The 23969-nt window shown below is 39.4% G+C and overlaps 1 protein-coding gene across 1 annotated transcript in view; it reads left to right on the top strand.

The window, feature by feature from the left end:
• SPATA18 (spermatogenesis associated 18) overlaps positions 1–23969 on the top strand; it is a 106836-nt gene that overhangs the window by 17339 nt on the left and 65528 nt on the right. Inside the window, exons 7-13 of the mRNA XM_024746694.1 lie at positions 1041–1335; positions 2840–2998; positions 3826–4001; positions 6265–6388; positions 8192–8275; positions 10891–10936; positions 12836–12885. Of these exons, the coding sequence (XP_024602462.1) occupies positions 1041–1335; positions 2840–2998; positions 3826–4001; positions 6265–6388; positions 8192–8275; positions 10891–10936; positions 12836–12885 (934 nt within the window). The remainder of the gene's footprint in view (positions 1–1040; positions 1336–2839; positions 2999–3825; positions 4002–6264; positions 6389–8191; positions 8276–10890; positions 10937–12835; positions 12886–23969) is intronic.

Below are 23969 nucleotides of genomic sequence, written 5' to 3'. Positions count from 1 at the left end.
CACATTCAGGCTATCAAAGCCACCCCTAACCCTGTTCTCCATTCCCCTAAATGTCACCTTAGGCTTTCATTTTGGGGAGTCACTCCATCAGTGTTGTACGAGTGCCAACTTGTACTAGCTCTGGGAACTGATTCTGTGCATTTCTACCTAACTCTGGTTTCAGTGACGTCACACTGATAGTTTGAAATTGGCTATGGTGAGAGTATTTGTTGCATCATGGAAACTGGCGAACACTATAAATGAGGGCTTTTTTTCCCTTTCCACCTTCGGAGAGTCTGCTTTGTACTACCTTTTGCCCCACAGTTCCTTCTACAAAACTTCTCTTTTTGGTGGCCCATTCCCTTTGGACTAGCTAGTCTGATCATTTACTTTGTACTTGGTAGCAATATACGTTTCACTGATGGAATGCTTTTCGATTCACCAAGTACTTCCACATGTATTAGCTCACTTGATAACCTCCCCACCATCCCGAAATAGGGCACAAATTATGTAGGTGAAAATGGAGGATCTGCGGAGGAGAAAATGACTGCAAACGGTTCCATTGCTATGGAAGGAGAACACAGAATTTCTTTCTCATTGTTCAATCAGTGTTCATCTCATTTTATACCAGAAAGCTCAGTGATGTGTTAGTGGCCCAAGGTTGGGGTAAGAAATACTGAAAATCTGACTTTTTATTTAACTCTCGCTCTTGCTAGCTGTGTTACTCTAGGATAGCCTTCTTAGCATTTCTGAGCCTCAACTTCTTCATCTGTAAAAGGGCCAACAATCAATGCTAACCTTACCTGGCTGCTTGAAGGATAAATTGATGTGCTGAGTGAGTGAAAGTGTGTTATAAACTCTAATGCACCAGGCAAATATAGAGTATTGTTTTTTGTTCGTGGTCCTATTTGAGGCCTTATGGTGACACAGCGCCTCTCACAGGGAGCTGCTCTCCCTGTTCCCGTGGCTTCTGGTTTATGGGGAGAGAAGCAGCCGAGTCTAGGAACAAGAAAGTGAAGGGAATCAGAGCGCTTCCCTGCCTGATTCTTGTTCACCAACAGGTCCGCCAGGAGCCGGTCTCCGAGCCCTGACCCTCGCAGGCGCGGCCGCAGCCGCAGTCACAGCCGCAGTCACAGCCGCAGCCGCAGACGGTCCACCAGCCCCTCCACCGCGGTCGCGAAGGTCAAGAGCCCGTCTCCGAGTCGCGCCAAACTGTCCAGCGTGGCGCGCAAGGCCGCCCTGCTGTCCCGGTTCAGCGACGCCTATTCCCAGACCCGCCTGGATGCGCAGTGCCTGCTGCGGCGCTGCATCCACAAAGCCGAGACGGTGCAGCGGATCATCTACATCGCGACAGTGGTACGTGAGCCTCGCGCGCGCGCCGCTGCACTTCCGCGGTCCAAGGGCGCTGCGGCCAGGCAGTGCTTGGGTAAACTGAACAAGACGGCTTAAAAAAGACTTGGTAGGGCCTGAGGTCACTGAAGGAGGGTGGGTTTCCATCTGTCTCCTCCCTCCCTCCCTCCCTCCCTGCCTGCCTTCCATTACAGATATTTGCGATGAATTATTTTTCACACTCAATAACTATTCATATATGTCAATATCTATTTTGACCAGACATTTGTTGAAGCATCCATAAATGTAGGACTATCTCAGATGGGTATATACGAAGTTGATTCGCGCTGGATCTTCTATTGTAATATGGGTATATGTACGCACAATGGATATATTATTGCTAAGGGCTATCATTTGATTGGTTACCTTCCCTTCTTAGAAAAATCAAAAGGCTGTGATTGTGTTCACTCTTTTGTTTAGTTAACTAAGAGTAGTTACTAGAACTGCTAACCACTTGAGTATGGCAAGATTAAAAAGTGCTCATATATAATCTCAAAATCCAAAGCAAATGCGTTTATTCTGTGGGTACCATACAGAGATACTAAGAGTCTGTAATGAGAACAGCTAAATATTAACAAACAAAACAAAATATTGGTGTGAGAGCAGAATTATCAGAATCTACCGGACTTTATCCTATATTTATTCATTTATATCAGGAGTCAGCAAACTGTGACCCCTGGGCCATATCTGGCCCAGATCTGTAATTCTAAGAGAAATGCCACCCAAGAGCTAACATATGAGAATGGTTTTACATTTTAAAGGGCTGTAAAAAAAAAAAAAAAAAAAGACAGAGACAATTATGTGACCGGCAAAGCCTAAAATATTTACTATCTGGCTTTTTACAGAAAAAAGAATTTATATCATTAAGAATTATTTAATTTATATATAATTTATATAATTAAGAATCATGTACTGAGTTGGTTAAAGTTCTGTAATTGTAGAGGCTATATCTTTCATGCATAACTGAGTTTTCCCCGTGCCTGCTATATTACAGGCATTTAATAAATATTTGTTGAATTAATATATGCCAGGAAACATGGCAGACGCTTGATATGTGTCTATGTATGACGTGACCACTAGATTTATAATTTTCTCTTATTTCTTGATAAGAGTATAATGTTGCTGTGGGATCAAAGCATCAACTAGCATATTTCAAGTATTTATGTAACCACAGGTGATTTTATTTCCTTGAACGCCTGCATTGTCCTGCTCCTTGCAATCAGGATTACCAGAACAGTGGTCAACTGCCTTGAACTTAGTGAATATGGGTAGTCTTATATGTATTTATGTACTTTCCAAAATTTAGATATGTATTTTCTCCCAGATTAAAAGTAGTTTTGACCATGGGTTTAGTTACCAGAAGTCAAGTATGATGTTGAATTTTTGTTGGGCATTCTTTCTTCATTCCTTGCTTTGGACCTCTTTACCTCCCTCCTCCCGCCAGATAAATTTGCTGTACTTTTATGTGCAGGAGGCGTTCCATGTAGCTAAAATGGCATTCAGACACTTTAAGATCCGTGTGAGGAAATCGCTGACACCGTCGTATGCAGGGTCAAATGATTTTGAGGACGCTGTCTTGGATTATATCATTTGTCATCTTGATCTATATGATTCCCAAAGCAGTGTTAATGTAAGTGTTGGGTCTTTTATTGGGACTGGTTTGCTGCTGCTGCTGTTTATAATGAATACTAATAACTCAGAAATCCATCCAGCTTAGTGTCGCATCTATGTAATGGAAGAGCAGGAATGAGCATCGAATATATTTTGTAGAACCAGTCATTATTGGCTCTTTCTTTCTTAGACGTATTATGAGGAAAATATTTTGAGCTTTCTAGTTTTATTCTTCAGACAGGCTCTTAAGATTGGAAGATAGAATACCATAGTGCTTAGGAGCAATGATTTTGGGAAAGCTAGCTATGGAATTGCATCCTGGTTCTGCCACTTACTAGCTGTGTGACCTTGCACATTTACTTAACCTCTCTGTACTTTAGTTTTCTAATCTTAAAATGGGAGCAACAATGGTCATGACCCCATAGCGTTTGTGAGAGGATTAAATGAAAGGAAGCAGGTAATTTGCTTAGCACAAGAGTTGGCACAGAGTAAACTCTCAATAAGAGCAAGCTATTATAATTGTTATTATTATAGTTTATGAACAAGTCAGAGTCCTGTGTTTGCGATTATATAACTTGCTCAGAAAAAGAAGGAAATAATAAATAAAAGCTACTAAGGGTTTTTGCTTTAGTTTTTTGTTTATGGAGACTTTCTTGGCCTTTCGTATGTCATTTGTCCTCTGTCATCTTTCCTCCTTCTCTGTTTCAGCACATGCACTTCTCTTCTAGTTTACCTTGTTTTCACTCACATGCTCTTTCCCCCTCCCAGCAGTCATAACGTCCTTAGGATTGTCAGTGTGTATTTCACAGGTTGGTAACAAGGTGATGCCATCTTTTTGTTTTTCAGGATGTGATCCGAGCCATGAATGTCAATCCCAAGATTTCATTCCCTCCTGAAGTTGATTTTTGCCTCCTCAGTAACTTCATCCAGGAGATATGTTGCATTGCCTTTGCAATGCAGACTTTAGACCCACCCCTCGACATTGCATTTGGGGCCGATGGAGAAATTTTTAATGATTGCAAGTAAGAGACATAGGAGCAGAAGCTAAGGGATTCTTTATAAATAAATTATCTTGTCTGTATTCTCTGGGAACAATTTAGGGAAAATAACTCTGGGTGGGGAAATCAACAGACATTACCTGATTTTCAGGCCCAGCTATATACTTCTCTGTACTACAGGGCAGGGCCCTCTTCTGGGGTCATTTTCCTTCTAGGTCAAATGTGCTTCAGAGGTGATGTTATGATTTCCATTGAACATATTGGTCTTGGGGAGAACTAATGAGTACCTGGAGTCTGTTTGGAACTCTTTAAAAGAAAAGTGCTAGGGAGGAGATATGGGGATATATGTATATGTACAGCTGATTCACTTTGTTATAAAGCAGAAACTAACACAGCATTATAAAGCAATTGTACTCCAACAAAGATGTTTAAAAAAAGTGCTATAGAAATACAGACATATATTGCTTTATATTGTTTAAAATTTTTTTTAATTGAGGTATAATTGACATACAAGATTGTATTAGTTCCACATCTACAACAATAATGATTCTACATTTGTATATATTGTGAAATGATTATCACCATCAGTCACCATATATAGTTACAAAACTTTTTTTTCTTCCAATGAGAACTTTTAAGATCTATTCTCTAAGCAACTTTCAAATTTGCAATACAGTATTATTAACTATATTGTTAACAATTATATGTCTGAATAACATTTATTTTGTAACCGGAAGTTTGTACCTTTTGACTTCCCTAACCCATTTTGCCCCCATGTCCAGCAACCACTAATCTGTTTTCTGTATCTGTGAGCTTGGCTTTTGTTTGTTTGTTTGCTTTAGAGTCCACATATAAGTGAGATTGTATGGCATTTGTCTTTCTCTGTATGACTTATTTCATAATGCCCTCGAGGTCCATCCATGTTGTCTCACTTGACAAGATTTCATTCTCTTTTCTTTAAATAGCAAAATAGTATCCCATTGTATAGATACCACAACTTTTTTTTTTTTTTTTAGATACCACAACTTTTTTTTTTTTTTTTTTAGATACCACAACTTTTTAAACCATTAATCCATCAATGAACACTTAGATGTCCATCTTGGCTATTGTAAATAAAGCAGCAATGAACATGGGGGTGTATATATCTTTTCAAATTAGTGTTTAGTTTTCTTTGGATAAATACCTAGAAGTGGAATTGCTGGATCATATGGTAATTCTGTTTTTAATTTCTTTTTAAAATAAATCTATTTATTTATTTTTGGCTGCTTTGGGTCTTCACTGCTGCGTGCGGGCGGGCTTTCTCTAGTTGCGGTGAGCGGGGGCTAATGTTCGTTGCGGTGCACGGACTTCTCATTATGGTGGCTTCTCTTGTTGCAGAGCATGGGCTCTAGGCACGCGGGCTTCAGTAGTTGCGGCACGCGGGCTCAGTAGCTGTGGCTCGCGGGCTTAGTAATTGTGGCTCACGGACTCTAGAGCGCAGGCTCAGCAGTTGTGGCGCACGGGCTTAGTTGCTCCGCGGCATGTGGGATCTTCCCGGACCAGGGCTCGAACCCGTGTCCCCTGCACTGGCAGGCGGATTCTTAACCACTGCGCCATCAGGGAAGTTCCCAGCATGAGAAATCTTATAGGTTGCCTGTGGGACTTAGATGGTCTCTGTCTCTAGCGTTTCCCTGAATTACAATTCTTGTAATCCTGAGAAGGAAAAAGACTAGTCTGACATGACTTTTTGTTTTGTCAGTTAAAAAAAATTGAAGTATAATTGATTTACAGTATTGTGTTGGGGTGGCTCCACTGTGCAGTGATAGCACATTGCACTTCTACAGTGCTGTGTTAATTTCTGCTCTACAGCAAAGTGATTCAGTTACACATATGCATATCTCTATACACATTCTGTGTTGCTCCGCAGTGGGAGAGGCCACAACAGGGAGAGGCCCGCATACCGCAATAAATAAATAAATAAATAAATAAATAAAATAAATAAATATACTAGTTTGCATCCACTAACCCCAACCTTCCAGTCCATCCCTCCCACAACCCTTCCCCCACGGCAACCACCAGTCTGTTCTCTATGACATGACTTGTTTTTAGTGAGCGCATGTCGGGTCCTTGTTATCAGTGGTTCCTATTCTAGGAGCCCACAACTATCTCTTTAATAATAGAATGAGGATCCATATTTAAGTGTGAGCAGAATAAAAGATGAGAATTTACACTGATGTCTGCTTCCCTCCCAGTTAGGTTATATAACTGCTTATCTTCTCTTTCTTGTTCTTTTGGGTGTTTAAAATAGGTACCGTCGAAGCTATGACTCCGATTTCACGGCTCCCTTGGTCTTCTATCACGTGTGGCCTGCTCTCATGGAGAAGGACTGTGTCGTTATGAAGGGAGAAGCTGTCACCAAGAGAGGGGCTTTTGTATGGTGGCCTTGCATAATGACAATTCATCCCAAGTGTTTGATTCACAAGTTCGAGAACATTTATAAACCCAGAGATTCTATAAAAGAAGTTCATAAAGGGTTATTTGATAAGATTTTGTACAAAGGAGAGGAAAGGGACTGGCTGGGAAAGAACAGATTCTTTTCTTTGATTCTTCCATGAGTCTTCATCATTTCCTGCCAGTCATTTCTTTGTTTATTGCTTTATTTACATGATAGAACTGGTCCTATTTGCCTCCTCTGTCTTAGAAATATTATGCTATTATAAGGGCAAAGCCCCTTGAGCTCAACTTTTAGAGGCCCTCTACAGTTCTAAGCATTTAAAAGTGATCGATTAACAATCAGAAAACAATTGGCCCAATTTTTACTGATAGTTTTGTATTTTGGGATATGATGAATGTGTCCTGTTTTTCTCTCCTTGGTACGATGTGTAGGGAGGGGAGGGATGGAGAAAAAGAGGGCAGAGGAGGTAGGGAGAGAAGAGCCAATCAGTTTTGGAGGGTTGCTTCCTATCTACATTGGCTGTAGAATGTTTTGAACATGTTAAATAATTGGACAGCCTTCAGAATGGAGTCTTAGGTATGCAAGTGTGTAAGTGTGTGTGTTAAGGTGGGGAGAGGATGTTGGAACTCGTTGCTACGGGTGCTTGGATAGTCTATATTGTGTTCCCATTATGGAGTTTTACCCTGCCCTTCCTAGAAGTTAAGTGAATTCAGGAGAGGAGCTCCCAGGTCCAGAGCAAAGCCACCATCTGAGTGGTCTCAGTTCCTGTTCTCTTTGACCTGGAGGATAGGGGAAGTGCTTCATGGCAGCTTTTCACACATGAAGTGGAGAAGCGGAATACTGTATTTAAAAGAACTTAAGAACTTAAGCTTAAACATCCCACTGTAGCATAAAGTATCTCAATGAAAATATTCTGTGCTGTAAGAGTTGAGCCCATAGAAACTGGGTTGCGTTGACTTGGCAATCGCACGTGCTCTACAACGAATGAACTCATAAAACGTGCTTCTTGCCCTTACAACAATTACCCTCTGTTAAGGAACTCTTGTAAACTGTCTGCAGTGCAATGTGGAGGGGAGGGAGAGGAAATAGCCACTATTCCTATGTTCTCCATCAAATAGCAATGCCTTTTAACTTCCTTCTTCTCTCCCCTCCAGTATGTCACCAATATTTACCCAAGCTTAAACTCCTAAAACAAAGAAAATGCCCTAAAAGCAAGAACCCGGGAAAGGGTTGAATGACGGGAATTGATGAGAAGACTTTGACTAGTAAAATCTCATTATAGGAAATAAAATTTTCTTTTTGTTCATTAACTTAGTTGGACAGTAGGTGGGCCACAGTAGTGATTCACTCACTCACTTATTCATTAATTCATTTTATTCAATAGTTATTTATGACCCAAGCTCTGTGTTTAGGTGCTGGGGATTCAGCAATGAACAAAACAAACACAAATCCCTGACCAGATGGAGCTTACGTTCTCCAACACTTGCAAACTTGAATGTAATTTCTAACAGTTTACTCATCAAAACAAAGTTCCACTAGCATCATGAATCTGAATATCCCAAAGTTCATTGTAATGGGATTTTATTTGAGAAGTACCCTAGAGCTATTGTCAAATATTGGGCAGCTATAGCAAATGAGTGTACTTATACTGGCGACCAGGAACGGGCAAGTGTAATCATATCGGGAAAACCTCTTGTTCGTTCTATGGGATATGAGTATTGTTTTAAGCCACCTGGGCTTTCACAAACTATTGACTATTTTTCTCTTTCTCCTTTTCTAGTGGAATTCAGTGCGATCTCTAAGTCGATGTCGAAGCAGGAGTTTAAGTCCCATCTGCCCTCGTAGCCGTATTAGTTTAAGTGTGGTATGTATCTGTCTAATCATTTTTACACAAAATCATCTTATGGTTGACGTTTTTTTTTTTTGTCCACAGTCACCTACAAAAGAGGCGATGATAAGTTTGTAGGTAGAAAGAGAACCTACTACAATCACCCCAGATTGATTTTTATACTACCTTGGCTAAGGAATTTATCATTCTAGAAAGAAGGAGGCAGAGGTAGATTTTTCCTTCATTAGTTGAAAGAATAATAGACTTTAGTTATTTTGTGTTTTATTTTTATCTTTAAATGAAAATGGGCTATTAGCTATGAGTCTCCTGAGCAGGGAACAGGATATCTTAGTCAACTGATCTCTGCACACATCAGTCTCTGGTATCTCTAGAACTTCTTGTATGAGTTTGGAGAAATTGCTCAAATGGTCTGGATTTTAATACTGTATAAAGGGCATTGCAAGTCTTAATTTTCCTCCAGACTTCCAAGTAGGAAGAATTAAGATTAGTCTCTGTGTATTCATCCTTAGGATTACTAACACATATATCAAAGAAAAAAATAACAGCAAAAACATCTCTGAAAACTGTGGATATAATATCCCTAAAAACTAACATTCATATGATTCACCACTGTTCATTCATTCAACACATAATATTTAGTCAATGCCTTTTGAATAGAGATCTAGACCAAGACATGTTAAGATACCAGATAGGCTAACAATTTGCTGTTCCTCCAAATAAAAATTCTTTAAATATTTGTTCAAACTTGTTCTAGGGAGAGTGGTAGAGAAGGCAACTTCTCTGAAATTATCTCTAGTGATGCAACTCTAGCCCTAAACTTCTAAACCCCTCTCAACAAAACATTATGTTTGATAACATTCTTTTTTTTTTTTAGAAATTTATTTATTTTTGGCTGCATTGTGTCTTCGTTGCTGCATGCGGGCTTTCTCTAGTTGGAACAAGCAGGGGCTACTGTTCGTTGCAGTGCACAGGCTTCTCATTGCGGTGGCTTCCCTTGTTGTGGAGCACGGACTCTAGGCATGCGGGCTTCAGTAGTTGTAGCACACGGGCTCAGTAGTTGTGGCTCGCGGACTCTAGAGTGCAGGCTCAGTAGTTGTAGCACACGGGCTTAGTTGCTCTGCAGCATGTGGGATCTTCCTGGACTAGGGCTTGAACCCGTGTCCCCTGCATTGGCAGGCAGATTCTTAACCACTGTGCCACCAGGGAAGCCCTGATAACGTTCTTATCAAACATTTTTTCCATTATCGGATGGATGCTAGTGTGTATGTCTGTGTGTGAGCGATACAGAAATGACTAAAACATGGTTTCTTCCCTGAATGGGTTGCAATATAGGAAGATCAGTATGATTTCAACAAAGTAACTGAATGTTACAGCTGTCGGAGGAGGTAGAGATTCCCTCTGGCTTTAGTTCACGGTGGAGTTGTTATGTGATCTGGCAGAATTTCTGTGGGCTGGGAAACTGGGGACGACCATCCACATGAAAGAAATGGCCTGAGAATGGAAAGCCATGTGTCAGACACAGTTCTTTAGTTCTTGCTGATTTTAATATAACTTAATTATCCTTATTGCCAAATAGGTATTCACAGTAGGAAAAAGCGAAAGGAGAGTACATTTAATGGGCTGATAAATGAAAAAGACATATTATGAGTTTTATACTGGAAAATCACAATGCTCATTCTAAGAGGAACTGTTCTGTCAGGAGAAAGAGCCATATCAGACACCTGTTGCACTCACAGCCATGGCAAATTTTAACTCTGGGCCCTCATTGGAAAGCTTAGCAATGGGCAATGTCCCTCTGTAATAAGTACCTGTGTATGTTTGAACCCATCCTCTCTTTTTCCTACTTTGTGCCCAGGGAGTGCAAACTTAAGCTTTTGATAGACTAAAGTAGATGCTCAAAGGTGAAACTGCTGCTAAAATCCTGTCCCTTTCCAGCATCATCTCTTTACGACAAGCCCGGTACAAACATTTTTGGTTAATCTGGTTGACTTGTTTGAGACCTCATATCCAGAACAGCTTCCATCTTTGTTAATGTCTATTTATCTAAAGTGCTTGAAAGCTCACAGCAAAAATGATAATTGTGGTCAGTTATTTCCGAGCCATCGCAGGCTTGTAGGTGTGGGGGTAGGTTTTCCTCAGTGAAAGCAAAGGTGAGGTTTGAAAAATGGCTCTTTTCTGGCTTCCCAGAGACCCTCCTTAATAGGACAGCATTTTGGACACAAGACATAATTCATATAAAGGATGTGCCAGAGAGTATTGGATCATTTTAGCTTTAATTAATAATAATAGTAAGTATTTTCTGGAAAGCATAGACTTCAGTATGGCCAGTGAGCATCCAGTCTCAAAGTGTTTAGAAACCACTAAAAACAACCACAGCAACAAAAACCAATAAACAACTAGGCCACAGAGCTTAGCTTTTAGTTAATAATATAATTTAAGCTAAGTTGAGTGTCCATTTACTTCAGGAAGTATAAACGGAATCACAGCGCTCAACCTTAGGGGGAAACCATCATAGTTCTAAACTGCTTCAGATAAACTCTTTAGCTGGTTTTAGGAAAAACACATCAAAAGGATTCTTTCTTTGAGCTCCATCTACTGTGTAATTTGCACTACACTTTTATATTTTCCAGATATCTCGAAGCCGGAGTCCTTCTCCAGTAAGGTGTGGATTGCCAAGTAAGTCGGATGGTCTAGATGGAACAAAGTTTCTGCTTTTTATTGTTGCTTTTAGAGCACAGCATCATGCAGCAAAGTGAATGTTTTGCTCCTTGGAGAACATTTCTCACCTCCACTTCACACCTTTTATTTCTGGGCCTTCTTGCGGATGGTACCACAGCAGGTGCCGTGGGTGACACCGGAAGAGGCTCTCATGGAGAGATTTCATTGATGTAAACTTAGATTAACCATCCGCCTTTCTTTTAGGTCTTCCCAAAAGAAATGGACCATAATAATGAACCGTTTACTTTTCTCCCTAGGGTTTTAAAACCACCAGCCATGTTCCTCTGCCCAGGACGTCTGCAACGGCTAACTTACCCAGTGCCTCCACCTGCCAGCTGTCTGCCTCAGACCTCACTTAAAATAATGTGAAAAGGCAATTCTGTGTATCACTTCACACAGAGAGTTAAATGTTTTGGCTTAGTGCATTTGTAACTTCAGATATATCGCATTTTATTTTATTTTATAGATACAGATTCCATTAATTTGATAAAAAAACAATTGCCTAGGGCTTCCCTGGTGGCGCAGTGGTTGAGAGTCCGCCTGCCGATGCGGGGGACACGGGTTCGTGCCCCGGTCTGGGAGGATCCCACGTGCCGCGGAGCGGCTGGGCCCGTGAGCCATGGCCGCTGGGCCTACGCGTCCGGAGCCTGTGCTCCGCAATGGGAGAGGCCACAACAGTGAGAGGACCACGTACAGCAAAAAACAAAAACAACAACAACAAAAAACAATTGCCTGGGTATTTAGGATCATATTCATTTGAAGCAAAGTCCGTTACACAGGTTCAGGATTCTCATCCTGAAACACGAGGCTCTTTTATAGCAACTACAAGAACTAAAGTGGAAAATCTTTACCGTGCTGAGTCCAAAAGACAAGAGGAGTCATTTCAGTTTATAAACTGATCATAAATAGTATAATTGCTGGTTTTAGCTTTAACTGGAAAACAATCTGGGGTGTTTCAATTTTCTTTGGGGGTTTGGAAGACAGCCCTGGTCTCAGGTTGGGGAACTTATAGCATAGCAGTGACTTCAGGCTAAAGGTAGGTGATGATGATTTAGGAGAATATAGTTCATTGGCCTGCTTCTCTTCTCTTACTGTGAAGTGCCCAGTGTGGCCGAGTTGAGCACTGTTTGTTGAAGCTACTTACTTGAGAGAATCCTCTTGCTTCATAAATGCAGAGCTGTGATTTGGATAGAAGCCAGTTTGGAGATAACTGTTAATTACCTTGCGTTTATCTCCCGGGAATATTTCGGGCAGTTTTAATGTACGTGTGAAATATAAAAGCTTCCTGGGACACCCCCTTTACCTATTCCACCTGGTTGTTTACAAACTCAGACCGCGTAAGAACTCCATCTGACTAAAAACGCTTAAACTCAAGGCTAAAAGCTAAGGGTACAATTTATGGATTTTAAGTTGAATGTCTATCCCTTGATTTCTTCGCTGTGAAGTACTGTTGAAAAAGTTCACATTCAAGATTATAATGGAATGTTGCTTTCTCAAGATGAATACTGTTCTTTCTGTTTTTGTTTTAAAAATTCTTTTCACTTTAATGCTGGTTTTAAACACAAGCTTTGCAAATGACAGCTTTTGCTGTGTGCCTTTTAGAGAGAAGTGCTGAACTGGTCACAGCTCAGTTTGTATAATCTCAGCACCAGGACCAGCAACTGGGGCTTTTTAGGTGAAAACAAACAAACCAAAAACCCCACAAAAACCAAAAAAAATCTTCTCTAAAGCATCTTGCCTCTTGTGCTGGGACACAGGGACGGGGAGAGACCTCCCCAGTCTCCACCCTTTGGGTCTAATGGTCACCAACTCATTCTGAAGCGTGAACTTAATTGTTCTCCCTCTCCGTTTATGTAGTCATCACTTTGAGGCAGGGCCGCGTGCTGGAAGGAGAACCCAGTGCCCAGGTAACTCCAGTTCTGACTTGGTCATCAACTTGCTTGGTGGCCTTAAGCAAGTTACTGCATCTCTCTGAGCCTCAGTTTCACTGCATAGCGAGGGTGGATGGGATCAGTGGTTCTCTCAACCCTCCCAGACTCATGCCCTCTTTCATAACAAATATTTTATTTTGGCTATTCTGAAATGATGTTCAAAGTTAATATGATTTATAGGCCTATATACTTTTAAACAACGAATATAGTACTTGAACTGCAATATAAATCGGAAAAAAGGAAAGCGGTTTTTAATAAAATAGAATGTATTTCAACAAAAAAGCTTGGGTATGACTATCCCGGAAGATAAAGTCATCAGACGCTTACGCCTTTATGTAGAATTACTAGCTACAAGTGCCGATCGACGTGCGTTGTACCGGCAATATCATAAACGCTAATGTCATGGGTTTTCTGAAATGGTGAAAAACTCTTGGTAAAGTTTTGAACAAAAACTTACGGCTGTACCTTAATTTACATAGTAAATGCATTCCTGGAGAAGCTGGTGTATACTAACACCATAGAATGTGTTATATGTGTTATATGTTAAAAGGTCTTTTCTAAAATCTCACTAAATAATGAGAATGCCTACATATCAGTGAAATATGGGAATGCCTCTGATTGGGAAAAAGGTCACATGCACTCAGTTTATTTGCTTTGTACCCTGTCTGGCCACTTGCCATTTCTCAAGTCTCTGATTTGATCCATAATTGCACGGGACATGGCAGTTAGTCTAGACTAATTCTTGGAAAGGATCCACAAAACCAAGGGAGGCTGACCTCTACTCCATCAGGGTGTGCACCTTAACCTTGGTGACTTTGACAAGCGATAAACTCTTTCTTTGTAACCTGGATACATGTTAGTTTTTGTATTAACAGTTTAACATCTAATCATGAAATTAAGAAAAAAAGTGCTTCTGTACTTGTAGGTTCTTTGCAATGAACTGCTTTCCTTGTAGATTTCCTTCACCCATCTCCATTTTCTGAGGTCTGAACAAAGGGCCACAAATTCCCTCAATAAATATCAATGGTGCCTCTGCTCTGGGGTTGACTCCATGATGCTGTGATTCCATGCTGCAGGTTAATTATCAGCTTCAGGTTATTTTATTCACAATTCATTGAGTTCATATTCAAGACACTCTCTGAGGAGTTCTATACTGTTTTCATGTACATTATTTCAGTTTCTCCCCACGAGAAATCCAGGTTGTCTTCAATGTAAAATAGGTTAGGAACCTGTTCCTCCAATACACCATGTGGTCTTCTTCCAAGCCTTTTTATTTCAGAATAACATTCTCTCCTCTTTTCTTTTGTTCCTCCATGGCCTATAGCATCAGTTCTTTTGTTTATTGGTTTGTTCGTTCATTCATTCATTCATACAGTCACAAGTTCAATGAGCACCTCCCGTGTGCTAGATACCGTATGTACTGGTAGGGATGTAGCAATGGACATGGTTCGGGCTCTTCTGGAACTTAATGTCATGTCCAGTTGCATTCCTTTGTGTTTTTCCTGTCATAGAGAGCATATATGATGGAAGAAAGAAAAAAAAATACAGCCAGTAGAGCAAATTTAAAAGAGAGAGTGCCACATATCAATTGAAGAATTAATTTGGGGGGCAAATACCTATATATAAGAAAGTTATGCAAGACAATGGGAGAAATATGGTGAACTTCACAAAAGAAAGTAACTCAGTTATGTCATCCACAGGTGAATTACTCAGTCTTTTTACAAGTATCTACTGAAACTATAATCCTAAGATCATCATCAACCATAAAATGAGTGCAGGGGGAGGGGCCCAGAGATCCATCTAATACTTCCAATTACCGCACCTGTGTCCTCCACCTGCCGTATTCCTAAGAAATGGCAAGTTGCAGAGCATTATAATTCACTTTTAGGCACCTGCAAATCCTTCACAAGGCAGATTGCTGCCAATAGTGTTCTATAAAGTTTGGGTTGAATGGAAGACTTTTAGTAGTATGACTTTGAATAATATCATACCTATAGTTAAGGGTAATGTGTTATGGAGATTTTAAGAAGCTAGTATTCCAAACTGCATTAGGTCATTGAAATGTGAGCCCAGGAACCATACGGGTAAGTGACATTCCGCATATGCCATTTAAATACCAAAACGGTGAAGGCTGTTGGCCTTAATACATTGAGTGAATAGGGGCATCGAGAATGAAGCAGGAACTAATTTTCTTTCAAATGCAGTGTGATGCGATAATTTCACACTTAAAAAATTGACCCCCATGGGCTTCCCTGGTGGCGCAGTGGTTGAGAGTCCGCCTGCCGATGCAGGGGACACGGGTTCGTGCCCTGGTCTGGGAAGATCCCACGTGCCGCGGAGCGGCTGGGCCCGTGAGCCATGGCTGCTGAGCCTGCGCGTCCGGAGCCTGTGCTCCGCGACGGGAGAGGCCACAACAGTGAGAGGCCCGCGTACCGCAAAAAAAAAAAAAAAAAAATTTCCCCCTGGGTGCCAGCATAAACATCATACTTTCCACAGTATTACTGGCAATTAGTGTATCAAAACCAGGCAGCCAACAAACACATGAAAGGATGCTCAACATCACGAATCATTAGAGAAATGAAAATCAAAACTACAATGAGGTATCACCTCACACCAGTCAGAATGGCCATCATCAAAAAAATCTACAAACAATAAATGCTGGAGAGGGTGTGGAGAAAAGGGAACCCTCCTGCACTGTTGGTGGGAATGTAAATGGATAGAGCCACTATGGAGAACAGTATGGAGGTTTCTTAAAAAACTAAAAATAGAACTACCATACGACCCAGCAATCCCACTACTGGGCATATACCCTGAGAAAACCATAATTCAAAAAGAGTCATGTACCACAATGTTCAATGCAGTTCTATTTACAATAGCCGGGACATGGAGGCAACCTAACTGTCCATTGACAGGTGAATGGATAAAGAAGATGTGGCACATATATACAATGGAATATTACTCAGCCATAAAAAGAAATGAAATTGAGTTATTTGAAGTGAGGTGGATGGACCTAGAGACTGTCATACAGAGTGAAGTAAGTCAGAAAGAGAAAAACAAATACCATATGCTAACACATATATATGGAATCTGAAAAAAAAAAAAAAGGTTCTGAAGAACTTAGGGGCAGGACAGGAATAAAGACGCAGACGTAGAGAATGGACTTGAGGATACGGGGAGGGGGAAGGGTAAGCTGGGACGAAGTGAGAGAGTGGCATGGACATATATATGCTACCAAATGTAAAATAGCTAGTGGGAAGCAGCCACATAGCACAGGGAGATCAGCTCGGTGCTTCGTGTCCATCTAGAAGGGTGGGATAGGGAGGGTGGGAAGGAGACGCAAGAGGGAGGGGATATGGGGATATGTTTATACGTATATCGGATTCACTTTGTTATAAAGCAGAAACTAACACACCATTGTAAAGCAATTATACTCCAATAAAGATGTAAAAAAAACAAACAAAAAAATCAGGCAGGTAACTCTATTTGCTATTGGGTGAGCAACAAAAAATATGATAAATGGGCATGTTATAGCTTTATTTCAGTATAGTTTAAGCCATAATTTTAGGATACAACCAAAATAATGTCTTGAAATGTGATGTGAAATATATTTTGGAAAAGATAGTAATCGGATAATTGTCAGAAGCTCTTGAATGCCATTTGATGAATCGGACCCTTTCACAATTGATTTCTGGTGTTGGGATGCTGGGCAGATGTGGCATTATACACCCCTCCTATCTTAGACCAGGGAACAAATTTCAGAGCTGTGTCTTCAGAATAAGAGACTTTAGGATTGGCCTGGCTCTGTGGGTCACAAAGTTGAAATGAGAATGGAAACAGTTATTCGTTCATTCATCATTGATTCATTTAGGAAGCATTTGTCTATGCTTCTTTTTAAAAAAAAATTTATTTATTTTTGGCTGCATTGGGTCTCCGTTGCTGCATGCGGGCTTTCTCTAGTTGCAGTGAGCGGGGGCTACTCTTCTTTGCTGTGCGTGGGCTTCTCATTGCGGTGGCTTCTCTGGTTGCGGAGCATGGGCTCTAAGCATGTGGGCTTCAGTAGTTGTGCTTAGTTGCTCCATGGCACATGGGATCTTCCCAGACTAGGGACTGAACCCATGTCCCCAGCATTGGCAAGCGGATTCTTAACCTCTACGCCACCAGGGAAGTCCCTTGATGTGTGTTAAATGATGTTCCAGTCGTGGTGTTAGGAGGTTTTGGAGTCTTTTCAGGAAGTCATATGGATGGAGGGGGAGATGAAGGACTATTAGGGCCTTTAGCATGTGATTAGGGTTGGCAGGATATATAGTGGAATTTTACCCTTTGAATGGGATAGTCAAGGGCATGAAAACCAAGTTACACCTATTACACTCTTGTGTTTGGCACCAGTAGAGTTTTACTAGGCAGTGAGAATTCTGTGTTTCCAGAAGGCGGCTTCATCTTAGAAATGGTTGCTTTAGACTGGATATTTGTGTCCCCCCAAAATCCATATGTTGAAACTAAACCCCAATGTGATGATGTTTGGAGATGGGGGCTTTGGGAGGTGATTAGGTCATGAGGGTGGAGCCTTCATGAATGTGATTAGTGCCTTTATAAAAGAGACCCCCTCGAGCTCCCTCAGCCCTTCTGCCATCTAAGGACATAGCAAGAAGATGACTGTCTATGAACCCAAAAGCAAGTTCTCACCAGACACTGAAGCTGCTGACACCTTGATTTTCGACAATCCAGCCTCCAGAACTGTGAGAAATAAATGTTGAGTAAGCTCCCACTCTATGCTATTTTTGTTATGGCAGCCCGAACAGACTAAGATAATGGTTATCTTTATCTAAGACCCGTTTGTATCCATTCTATCCTGTTGTTTATGACAACTGTCTGCTGCATATCACTGGCCTGGATGTGATGTCACTGATTTCTGACGTTTCTTGGTTTGATTTGAAATCGCCTAACTGAAAATAAAAAGGGTTGGGGGTGGAGGGAGGAAAAATAAAAGAAAAATTTTCAGGTTTTCTTTCACTGGAAAAATAAATTTCTTCTGATGTTAAGAAGAGTGATGGCATCATTTAATACATACGCTTCATATTGATAATTTGACAGAAAGCTTAAGATGTTTCTCAGAATAACCTTTGCAGAATACAAGTAACTAGTACTTAATCCAACATTTTTTATGTGCCAGATGTTGTGCTAGGCATTATTAAACCCATTTTACAGATGGAGAAGCTAAGGTTAAGTTATTAAGTAACCTGACCCAGGTCACGAAGTACGTAAATATTAGAGCAAAAGTTCAACCCAGGTTTTCTGATGTTGAGCCCCACACTCTTCTCCCTGATTCTACAGAATGTTAATAAGATGTGAACTGAAAAAAAGTGTCCTGTGGCCAACAAAGTTTGGAAAACAATGTGTTAAATGTGATTCGAACAAATCTCTATAGGACTTCAGAGCCTTTAATCTACTGTTTGTGGGGAACTTCAAAGAGAATGTCATGTGCAGACTCTCCAAATTTATTTTGCCATGGAAACCTTTTTTTTCATGGAGTTCTTGAAGAAGTACTGTTCTAGAAGACCTGTTTCAGGAAATTCTTCCTCAGACCTATTGGTTTTCTAGAATTACAGATGCTGCTCACCACTGGGAGTTAGATTTTATGAACTTTTACAAGTGAAGGAAGAATTCTGACTCTGATAAACAGACTTTTCGCTCAATAAATTCATTATGCAATAAAAGGCTCAAAATAGAAATCTCTTATTTATCCCTGTTCTTTATACTTCTGCTTATCTTTCCCTTTTGTCTTATTTGCTTCACCCTTCTATCAAGTGTATCATAAAATAAAATTCCCTTGAACCCAGTATTTATGTCAGTGTTGCTTTTCCAGCATTCATGTTTCTCCTTCAGTCCCTCACATGTTATGCCTTTGCATCTTTACTTCTATTTTCTCTTTCTTGTTCTCTTCTGCTTTATCAGGGTTTTGTTTTCCTAGTTAGTCTCTCTAATGTAAATCTATTTACACTTCTTAAAAACAGGTACCTAACCTTTAATGTAATTATGAATCAGTGAGAGAGACAAATGGATATTATTCAAAATTAGAACCCACTGAATAGTATTCCCTATAAAGATGAATTTGTATCCTGATTCATATAATGCATGCATTTTATGAAATTCTTAAATAACTATTTTCTAAATTTTTGCATATTTGGGTTATTAAAAATGACAATTCTTAACTTACGTGTAACTTCCAATAAGTCTGAGTTGTGATTATACTTACATCTTAAGTCACTTCAATAGAAATGTTGATTAATATTTCCCAAATTTGTTTGATGATGAAAATCACTTGGCATACTTATCAAAGATAGATTCTTGGACTCTACTCCAAGCATACTGAATCAGAATCTCCAGGGGCATCTGTATTTTTAACATTGGCAGACAAGTTTGAAAAGCACTGCCCTCGATCTGGCTTTAATGACTCACAAGCAGAATATTGCAGAAATAATTTATTGCATGTATTATGCTGTCCTTAAATTTCTAAATGGAAAATAATATATTAATTTAAAAGCCTCTGAGAATATTATTTGCCATACTCCAGTAATAGGTAAGTTACTGAAAATTTAGTATATGTATTCTTTATCTGTGTACATACATATAAAAAGATTGCTATATAATTAGATTTTCAAGAAAAGAAAGAGGACAAAAAAGAATAGAAATTTAATTTTTCTTCCCTAGAGGTTAAAAAATGTCCTTTCCTATGTTTTGTATTTGCATAGCCTCTTTGTTGAGCTGTCAGAATGTGTATTTCATAAGTCATTCCCTTCTACCTGTTAGAAACACAGTTTCTAAACTGTGTTAGAAACACAGAATAACGAGTCCCCATTGGCCACAGTTTGCCTACTCGTGGTTGTCTGCCAAATGGAGCTTGTCACCTGGATGATTCAGACTTTGGAACAGCTTTATGATTATTCATATGAATCTCTAGAGAAAATCTAAACTAGAGTGAAACTGACATCCAAATATTAGACCTCACAGGTGGCCCACCTCAACTGGAATTTTCCCAAATATTAGAGGAGAGACATTTGGCTTTTTCTGTTTACTCACCAAATGTTCCAAAGAGAAGATTGGAAATGAACCTGTTTCAGTTTCTATTCCTAAAATCTAAAGCACTTTTTCTGTTTTCAGAGCGCAACATAATCTCTCATCACTAGTGTCTTAGTGTTGAAAATTAGGTTCTCAAAAGCTCCAAGAAAGAAATATTGATACAGAGGGGCTAAATGTAACTTCAAATTGAATATGCCAGTATTTGAAATACATGGTGCTTTCGTGGAAATAATGATAGATTTTTAAATTTTTTCTTAATGTTTTCCTTGTTTGGTTCAATTTTTCTTCATTGAATAGCTAGAAGTGGCCTTGTAAAAAAAACAACACTGATTATTGGAAATAAAAGTTGCAAAATTTGGGGGGGGCAGGATAATCCCTTTGTCCTTAACCAATTTGATCCACACAATTAAAGGAAATTGTGGGACATACATCAATTCCAATCTTGAGGTCTCTTTAGTTCATGTAGGCCTGGGAAATGTATGAATAGCCACCAGATGGCAATGTTGCTTAAGAAATAGGCTACTCTCCCTCAGTACTAAGACTCAAACTGGGAAATAGCAATTCCTTAGGTAAAATCTATAACAATTACCAGTTTTACTGCTCTCCATAAATTTAGAGAATAAGTTAAATTGATGGAGGATGGCCATGCATAAAATACAAAAAGTGTGATAGAAAATGTGAAGTGTTAAATAGCTATCATTATACCTAATATTTATGTATTTGATCCCCAAGGCCTGGGAAGAAATTCCTCTGCTAAAACAAAGCTTTCTGTGTGTTAATTTTTAAATTTCCTTATGCAACCTACCACCACCATCTTGTTAACTTGGAGCTCTTAATGAGGCATGATTCAGTTTGTTAATAAATATTTTGAATATAGTTCTTTGCTTTTAAACATGGAATAGGAGAAACTGAAGGTTTAATCATCCTTGAAGGTTTCCAAACTTTTTCAGATTGTTAGCTTTTCCCATGGTCCAAACTCCCCAGGTCTGTCCTGAGCAGGGAGGTCAGTTTCAGAGACGCTTAGGGTTATTCCAAGCAAATATTTCAGTTTTCACCTGGAAGATGGAATAATATTGTTGAGAAACTCTCGTAAGAAATTATAGGGACTCACAAGAATAATATGGGAGTGTTTGAAAAAGGTCACAAATGAAAGGAAGAAAATTCTATAGCATTAATTAAAACTATTTACTTAAAAAATAAATTTTGAAGAAGCAGAAATGTTTCCTGTCAAAAATGTAGATTTCCAGGATGGGGGGTGGGAGGAGATAAATTAGGAGTTTGGGATTAACATATACATACTACTACATATAAAATAAACCAGGACCTACTGTATAGCACAGGGAACTATACTCAATATCTTGTAATAATTTATAGTGGAAAAGAATCCGAAAAAGAATATATATGCATAACTGAATCACCTTGCTGTATACTTGAAACTAGCACAACACTGTAAATTAACTATACTTCAATTAAAAAATGTAGATTTGCATTTTGGCTTCTCTAGACCTGCTTTGGTATTTTTTTTCTATTTTATTTTTTAACATAATTTTTTCTGAGAGCATTGATCTTAAAATTTACGTCTTTAAGGTCAGTGAATTTATCAGTTAAATATTCCTTCTGCCAATGACCACACACCTAAGTTTATGTGAAAATTCTAGTCTCCAAACAAAATTTTACAAAGGATTTTATACATCCCCCTCCTTCACTGAGGCTTTAATCCAGGTCTTTAGGCTCTGTATCACCTGGGTCAGACTTTTGGGTAAGGGGATCAAATCCCCAATTTTTCCACTATCCTCAGAGATATAACAGTTTCAGGATATTGTCACTGATGGCTGGGAAAGGAAACTCTTCCTTGGTGTGTGTTTATTATCAATAACAAAGATGCTGTTAATTGATGTTACAAGCCATCAGGAAGCCAAGAGCTTATTTGTATTTAGTTTTAACAACAGAGCATCCATCTACTTAGTATTTAATTTTAATAAATAGACATTGTGCATGGTCCCAGGAGGACAGAAGTCACTGTGGGTAAGGTACCTATCTCTCTTAAACCAGAATAGTGTAATAGTGACTTTGCCCCAGAGTCAATCCAGGAAATGGAAAGGAAAAGTTTTGAGTGTTAAAGATATAAGGAAAAGGGGTTAGGATTAAAGAAGAGGTTGGAGGGGGTCTGTTTCCAAGGACATCTCTTTGTTACTAGTTTTGCTTCTGGAGCTGTGTCTATCAAGAAGTCAAGGAGAGGTGAAAACAGGATGTCCACATTCAGTTGTGCAGATTTTGCTTTTCCCAACCCCAGGGAGCACCTCTCACTTGGATCACTGCTATTCAAAGTGCCAATCAACAAGGAGCTGGGACCTGATGCTTGTAAATCAATGAACTGCTTCCTTTGTTGAGAAAGTTTTGCTATGGAAAAAAAAAAAAAAAGCTGCACTAAACAGCATGCTTAGGGATAGAGTTGATTTAAATTCTGATGCAAGCTCCTTATTTAATGGTGGACCTAAAATCAATGGCTTATGGGCTGATAGCCGTCCTGAGCAGCACCAATTAGACTATGATGAGAGCAGTGTTCCCTAGAATTGTGCATTTTGCCCAACAGTGAACCTTATCCAGCAAACTTGCATAAGAGAAAGTGGCTTTAGTATTGGTTTAGTAGCATCTTCAAAGTTCCTGGAAGGCCTCATATAGAAGAGATTATCAGAACCATTTTTGCTGTTCCCCTGCTGAGGGGAAATAAACCATATTCTTCAAAAGGGGCTTCTTCCTTTCTTCTGAGATCCTTTAGGAAGAGAAGTAGGCACAGGCTCTGGACTAGGGTGAGGCAAGCAGTTGCACTGGGTACCAAAAACTCAGTAATAAAATAACATTTTAATGCAATATTAAAAAAAAGTCAAAGTTAATGAAAAAAATCCATGACGAACAAAGTATTTCACTTTAAATAAAGATAGGGATGATATTGATAATACATTCTTTTGAATTCTGAATGCATGCTTTGAATTGTCTGCAAATTAATTCAATATGGCTAGTATCTCTGGGCTTTGATGAGAGAATCTCATTGTGATCTGTATCTTTTCAAGAAATCAGTTTGGAATCAAAACAAGACCAAAAGTAACAAGGTTTCTTGGATCACATGGAACTGCATTTATCAGCAACTTTTCTCTGTAGCCACAAAAATAAAAAATGCTAGATCTAAGAAATAATGAGGATTTGCCCAATTTCAGTTTCTGATCACATGAACTTTGTTATGCAGGTCTGATCAATACACTTCCTTTTAATCCTAGGCGTATTTCAGGCCAATATGGACATTGGGATGGAAGTGCCAGTCTGATGTGTGGACATCCGTACTGGTGGACCTAAAAGGCATTTCTAATCAAGCGTACAGTGAATAAAAATTTAAAGACATTTAACAACATAGAAACTGTTACTTGAGCAAAATATAATCTCTGACATTCACACTGAAAGAGAACAACTTGTGTCAGGAAGAGAGACATTTCCTTGGAAAAGTCAAAGACAAGGGGGAGTTGTTAATTACTGGATGTAATCCCATTGTCTGTTCTTTGATGGGGCTTTCTGAAATACTTACCTTGTTTGGCTTTAGTCTCTGTGGACTGGAGAGTTGCCTTAAGAAGAGTTAGCCCTCCCTCAATTACAGGATGGTGCAGAGTACGCTAGCACTTGAGTGATCTCTGCTTTGAAGAACAATAAGAACTTCCTAAAGAAACTTTGGAAAGTCATTCCCTTTGGAGATAATACCCATGTCCTACTAAGCCTCCTCTCTTGGAACACCCCTTTCCCCAGAGCCATAAATAAATTTAAATGAACTTGTTAATTTCTAAATATTCTGAATTATGACAATAGAGTCATTGAAAACAAAAGAAAGCTTATTCTTTCCTTCTTCTTATGAACCTGCAGATCTATGTTTGCTTATAACCCCGAGGGACAACAAGAATGCCCTGTTTTGATTTTTTTTTTTTTTTTTTTTTTTGAGA

The sequence above is a fragment of the Neophocaena asiaeorientalis genome, unplaced genomic scaffold (assembly GCF_003031525.2).
Source record: "Neophocaena asiaeorientalis asiaeorientalis breed wild unplaced genomic scaffold, Neophocaena_asiaeorientalis_V1.1 scaffold19, whole genome shotgun sequence".
In the NCBI taxonomy this organism is placed as follows: domain Eukaryota; kingdom Metazoa; phylum Chordata; class Mammalia; order Artiodactyla; family Phocoenidae; genus Neophocaena; species Neophocaena asiaeorientalis.
The sequence above is the reverse complement of the archived record's forward strand: the minus strand, read 5'-3'. Positions and strand labels throughout refer to the sequence as shown.